This window comes from Grammomys surdaster, unplaced genomic scaffold (genome assembly GCF_004785775.1).
Source record: "Grammomys surdaster isolate TR1022 unplaced genomic scaffold, NIH_TR_1.0 129, whole genome shotgun sequence".
Lineage (NCBI taxonomy): Eukaryota > Metazoa > Chordata > Mammalia > Rodentia > Muridae > Grammomys > Grammomys surdaster.
The window spans coordinates 3,050,523-3,057,178 of NW_021604587.1; the positions used below are offsets into that span (position 1 = coordinate 3,050,523).

The window sequence follows — 6,656 nt, forward strand, 5'->3', positions numbered from 1 at the left end:
TGGCAGACTCATCTTCAAATTTGTTTTACTTGATAGTTTTCTAACTCATTGCAGGATTGAGGACTGCATTTTAGAACACTCTAGCCGTAAATGCATAATTCTGCAGCCACACAGAACCAAAGGAAAATCTCCAGATAATTATGCTTGCTAATTACACTATCCAAGGAGACTCTAGGAATCCTCAAAATGAATGTTATGAGTATCATAAAAATTTAACCTATCTGATTGAGGATCCCTTAAAAAGTCTCTTATAAAAATGACCATTTACATCACACGGGCATCGTGCCAACCGTACCTGGCTTTTCGAATATGCAGCTGAGGGTAGTGGTTGTGCCTGTGACATATATGCACTGCAAAGTCTTCGTTATAGTTCAGACATGGAATGTTCCCCACTTGGTCAAACACAGTTATCAGAGTTGAGCCTAGATCACAGAAAGAAAGAAACGTATCCTTGTTTAATCAAGGGATAACTTTAGGACGTCAGAACAAAATGTGGTCCCCGTTCCACACGGAGCCTTACTGGTCATAATCAAGTATACACATGAGATGCTTCCAGTCTGGTGACCAATCTTCTTTCCCATTCGCAAGCGTGCTACTTTAAGCTTAAGTTCCCTGTCAGCACTGGGGACACTGGGCTGTTGAGGACCTTACCTAGGCTTATATATGTTGGCACTATAAGGAATATGAAGTACAGTTCTGGTACTGCCTTGAACACAGTCCTGGAGAGGAAAGACAGGGTGGGACAGTGTTAATAACAAAGCACTCACACTCCCTGCCCCTGAGGAATGATGTGTCTGGAAAGTCACATGGGCTCAGTTGCTCCCTGTCTGCCAAGGCCAGAGTGTCTCCCAGGCTACTTTCTTCCCCCTCTACTTTTCCTTCAATTCCAAAGAGCTGCTCTCCTGTCAGTCTGGTGGAGGCTGAGGGAATAAAAGGGCATGATGTCCGAGCAGCACGCCAGATTTCTGCTGACATTAACCTTTGACCTGGCATCTGGATGGTCTGGTGTGACATTACATAGTCATTTGAAAGCTGAGCCACTCCCACCCCCACCCCCACCCGGAGGTCTGTACAGGCTGTCAGCGACATCGCCATGACTTGACGGCTCGGCTCATCATCTTTCCACACACTCTATTATTCAGGATGCTACTGCAGGTTGTCGTGCCCATACGAATTTCTAAAGAGAAGAGCGAGGAAATCTTATTTTGAAAACATCTAAGTTGGTGAGGCGTGGCTCCTTCCTGACCACTCCAATCCATTTCTTTAAATTACTGTACTACCTGTTGGCCTCAGAGGGGTAGCAGTTTAAAATGAGGGCTTGTTAGACAACAAATTTGAAGAATTCGATTATTTTCTTTACTGCTGCTATTAAAGTAAGAGGATTAGCATTATGATAAACTATAAGCAAATTAAATGCCTCATGTCATTTGAAAAATATTTCTCAGGGCATCTTTCATGTTCACCATCTCTAAGGTGCCCTCCACTCACCGGATGATCTCTTTGAGGCAGCCAGTGGCATACTCGTCCACAGCCACAAAGAAGTGCATAAATAGCGTATTCAGAGGCTACAGGGGTAAAAAAAAAGACGGGAGTGAAAGTCTGGACCTAGACATAGCAGGGCTCAGAGCAGTCCCAAGGGCAGAGCTGGACAGCACGTGTGGGTGACAGCTTACAACAAAATGACAAGACACCCAGATAGCAGTCTGAGCCCCCTGGACACTTCGCTCACTGCCTTCTGTCTGACTAGCACAGAATTATTTAAGGAAATGAGGGCTATGAGTCTAGAGTACCCGGTCCTTGCTCCGGCCCTTACGGATGAATTGTGGGTAGGAAAGAGCCTGCAGGGGAGTGAAATCGATTATGGACTCCATAGTCTTGCCTTTGGGGGTGTCTATGCCAAGTGAAAAACAATCACCCTTTCCCTGGGGCTCCCGATCCAGCAGCTGCTGCTCTATTCATGAGACACGGGGGAGAGATTCTCTTATGAAATTGAAGGATGGAAGGCAGATGCCACATTAGGAATCCAAAGGCTTTTTTTGTTTGTTGTTGTTCAACATTCCCAGAGTCCAAATCAAATGATTACTCCTGGGATCCTGAAAACCTGGGAGTTAAAAACTCAGGGAAGGAAGTCTCTCACTTGACTTTCAGCAGCCGAGCTTTGTAAGAGCTCCATCCTTTTAACCTTTGGAGATTAACTGACCTAAACAATAACAGTACTCCCAAATAGCCATCTCTCGGTCCCTGTGTTCATGAACATTCTAGAAAAAACGCAGATGTAGCTGACTGCTCAGAGTAGTGCTGGTTTGCATTGGGAAAGTGGGAACTCTGTGTTTCTCAATTTCCTAGTAAAGCTGCCCCTCCCTCATGTCAGTTTTGGATATTGGTTCCTGGCCTTCTGCAGATACCAAAATTGGTGGGTACTCGACTCTGGTCCCTCTTTCAAATAGTGTAGTATCTGTGTACAACTAGCATATGTCTCTGTTTAAGTGTGGCTCGAGGGGATGTTCTACTGTGTTGTTTGGAAATAATAAGAAGCTCTGCATGTGTTCGATTCATGTACATTTTAAAAAAAAAAACAAAACAACACTTTCTATCACTAGTCAGTTGAATCCATGGGTATGGAACCTGAAGATGAAAAGAGTTGTCTGTAGTTTTCTAGGTACCCTTGGGTTACCAACCTCGTAGCTATGTGCTGTCTCCACTTCTGTTAGACAGTGTGACTCAGAAGCACTCAGCAGGAATTGGCAAGAGAAGAATTGTGAGTTTGACCTATAACCTTGAAAATTCCCCAAAAGCACACAGCACAGACTCCAAATCCAGATAACAACATACAATAGGGTTCTAAGCACTTTCTATGTGTTAATCCTTTAATCCCATAACCTTTCTGAACAGCTGCTTAGCATCAACCAGGGATGGCCTTAGAGTATATGGCTTACTGCTTGCTTGATTTATGTAGAAAATTCAGGATTTGCTCTCTAAATGTCTTTAAGACAAAAACCATTACTTTGGTTGCAAATGCTAACGGGATAGACAATACGCTGAGGGTTTAATTAAGACTTAATCAGTGCTGCTCAACAGAAAAGTAATGTTACAGATGCAAACCAAAATGTAACTCCACATTTTTCTGGCAAATACATTGAAAAAGAATAGAGTTGGGCTGGAGAGACAGCTCCGTGGGTAAAAGTGCTTGCTCAGCAAGTGTGAAGATCTGAGTTCAAATCCCCAAAAGTCACAAAGAAAAGACGGACATGTAATCCACCTGTCTAGAATCCTGGCACTCCTACATGAACATGGGAGTAGGAGAAAGGCAAACACCTGGGAGCTTGAGGCTTAGCTACTCTGGGCAGCAGAAAAAACGACAAATTGAGACCCTGGCACAAATACAGTGGAGGCAAGGACTGTCACCTAAGGCTGCCCTGACCTCCACAGACATGCCACGTCATAGATTCAGCAAGATTATCCATATGAATGTGTATGTACATAAACATCCTAGTCATAAGCACACATATACCCAAGAATAAGGATGACTAAGCACATTAGTTTTAAGTGTTTTATTTAACCTAACATGTTCATTATATAATTAACACATAATATGCAAATTATTGTACTTGATTATTTATTTGCTTTGAGACAAGGTCTTGTGACAGAGACCTGGCTGGCCACTTACTACATAATACTAACTTGAGTTCACAGCAATCCTCCTGATTCTGCCTTTCAATTATTGTGATTTTAGGCATGTGCAACCATACCTGAATTATTAATATAAAAAAAATCACTAATGGCATACTTTACACATTTTTCTACTGGGTACCTCAAATCTAGTGTATGTTTTATACTTATCACACAGCTCAGCTCAGACTAGCTAACTTCAAATCCATAACGGCCTCCTGAAATCAAAGGTACCACACGCTACCAGGACATTTTAAACGTTACAGAAAATTACTAAGTCTGAGGCTCTGTTGTCATTTTTAGGTGACAGGGGCCTTCCTAGGACCCTCACACAAGAACATGGAAACATCAGTGGGATGCACATATCTGACAAATTCCTTGCTTGTAGCTCTTATTAATTTAAAAGCATGAGGTAGGCCGTGGGGGCAGCTGGCTGATGGGGCTACCTTGTACCCATCTTGTCACTCTGGCCTCCTGGCTCCAGCATCTTATCGCTTTGTTTTTAAATGTTGTGATGCTTTCTATATCAGTTGGGTTTCTCGACTCAGAAACTGAATGACACTGGTCTGAAACCAGGCCCTCCCTTCCACAGGCGGACTGTTCTAATCAACGTGCTTTGTGCTTTCTTACTGTGCATGGGATTTCTCTGTCAAGTTCCCTGAACACTGAGATCCAGTCGTCCTGCTTGGCGACATTCCAGTTGGGATAGTCCAGGAAGATGGAGTGGGCCATGATCTCTTCCTTGTCGTTGCAGACGGTAACAGCGAGGTTTGCCTTTTCTCTGTGAAAATGCACACATGAAAAGAGACAACCAAAAGTGAGGTGAAGGCAGGCCATCTCCTCCTTCCTCCAGGCCACTGGAGCTTGGGACCTGTTTCTCATTACACCTGGAGGGGGAGAACAATGTTGCTGAAAGTTTGGGTGTGCTTGTTCAGGGTATGTGAAGTCATCAGGTTGTTATTTAAAATTATATTTTGCCAGAAGCATTGTGTTTATCATAGTAAATATCTAAAAGCCTTCCTTGGCACACTGAGCAGAAGACCTTTCCATTGAACACTTTCTCCTAACACAGTTACAGTGGCCAACTGTCCTTTTCTGAGACTGACATGATACTCAGGATATGAGATGTCATGTCAAAAGCCAGCAAAGCCCTGGGCAAACTAGGATGGGCTGGTCTCCTGTGCACAGTGGCAAAGCTGTTTGCTTCCAGCTTTATTGGCATTCTTATGCATTTTTTCTAAGCCTAGAGCCCATGTCCCAAGTCGGAGTCACATAGCACCTAAGCATCTGTAGTCATCAGTTTGCTTTCTACTGCTGGTAAAAACACCAGGACCAAAAGCAACTCAGGAACAGAAGGGTTTATTTCATCTTATAATTCCAGGTCGTAGACCATCACCAAGGAAAGTCAGGGCAGGAGCTCAAGGCAGGCACTTACAGGAGAAACCACAGAGGAATACCGCTTACTGGCATGCTCCTTGGCACACGCTGAGCACACACCTATGCTTGAGGGTGCACCTTTAAGTTCTCTCTTCTCTCTTCCCCACCCCTACCCTCGGGATTGAACTTTTGAACCTAGGGTTTTGCCAATGGTAGCTAAGTACTCTACCATCATGCTGCATCTCTAGCCCCTTCGCTAACTTCCTTTTGCTTAAAGTTCCTTTTAAGTTTATTTATTTATTTATTTATTTATTTATTTATTTATTTAATAATGTGTGTGAATGTAGAAACCCAGAGGTGTTGGATATCTTGGAGATGGCTAGGAACTGAACCTGGGTCCTCTGGAAGAGCAACAAGTGCTCTTAAGTGATCAACAATCTCTCCAGCCCCAACCTACCTTTCTCATACCAGGTACCACTCAGCGTGGTGTGGCCTTCTCTATCAATTAGAACTCAAGAAAATGCTCACAGACACTCCCTTGGGGTCAAGGTGATGGAGGCAGTTCCTGAACTGAGGGTCCTTCCCAAATGTGTCACCCTGACAACCAAGTCCTGCCATCATGCAGCATCAGCTAATAGAGATGCAGAAACAGAAACCCAGAGGAGTCTCGTGTAAGCTAAGGTTTCCTGGCACCTTCATCAATCCCAGTGTGAGAAATGGCACCTTCCAGCACGTACAATGGTGGACTGTCCCAAGGAACTGACTTAACATTCTACCTACCTGCCAGCCCTGTGGCATACCAAGACAGCAAACACTATGACTCAGTCTATAGCTTATTACAGGAAGAACATTTGCATATAAACTGACAGGCAATTATCACTTGCTTTGTATCATCTTAATGACTACTTCAAAGTCAGATGTCAGGAGCTACTGTGCTTTATGATCACCCCTCAGTCCATTTCCAGAGAATCCAGTGCCCTCCTTTGACATCCAAGGGACCAGGCATGCATGTGGTACACACGAACACACACTGGGAAAACACTCACACACGTAAAATAAATAAATCTTAAAAGAAGAAACACAAGTGTGGAGTCCATACCGTGTGTAGCCCTATTTTTATTACTTGACCTCAAATCATTTGACTAAAATAGTTCATCAAGAGTCTCTCTCTCTCTCTGTCTCCTCCCTCTCCCTCTCCCCACATCTCTCTCTCCCCTCCCTCTCCCTCTCTCCCCCCTCCTCCCCTTCCCCTCCCCCTCCTCCTCCCCCTCCCTCTCTCCCCTCTCCCTCCCCTCTCCCCTCTCCCTCTATCACCCTGGCTGGTCTGGAACTCACCCTGTAGACCAGGCTGGCCTTGAACTCAGAAATCTCCCTGTCTCTGCCTCCCAAGAGCTGGGATTAAAGGCGTGCGCCAACACTGCTCATCATAAACAAAGTCCCGTGATCACTCTCATGATCACTGTTTCTTTTTATTTTTTTTTTATTTTTTTATTTTTTGGTTTTTTTCTAGAGTGTTTCTCTGTGTAGCCCTGGCTGTCCTGGAACTAACTAATACTCACAATACTCTCTCTCTCTCTCTCTCTCTCTCTCTCTCTCTCTCTCTCTCTCTC

General features: G+C 44.2%; 1 protein-coding gene across 1 annotated transcript in view; it reads right to left on the reverse strand.

Moving 5' to 3' along the window:
- Cfap61 (cilia and flagella associated protein 61) overlaps positions 1-6,656 on the reverse strand; it is a 273,504-nt gene that overhangs the window by 256,873 nt on the left and 9,975 nt on the right. Inside the window, exons 2-5 of the mRNA XM_028756974.1 lie at positions 4,300-4,450; positions 1,489-1,565; positions 652-719; positions 296-422 (exon numbers count right to left, since the gene is read on the reverse strand). Of these exons, the coding sequence (XP_028612807.1) occupies positions 296-422; positions 652-719; positions 1,489-1,565; positions 4,300-4,450 (423 nt within the window). The remainder of the gene's footprint in view (positions 1-295; positions 423-651; positions 720-1,488; positions 1,566-4,299; positions 4,451-6,656) is intronic.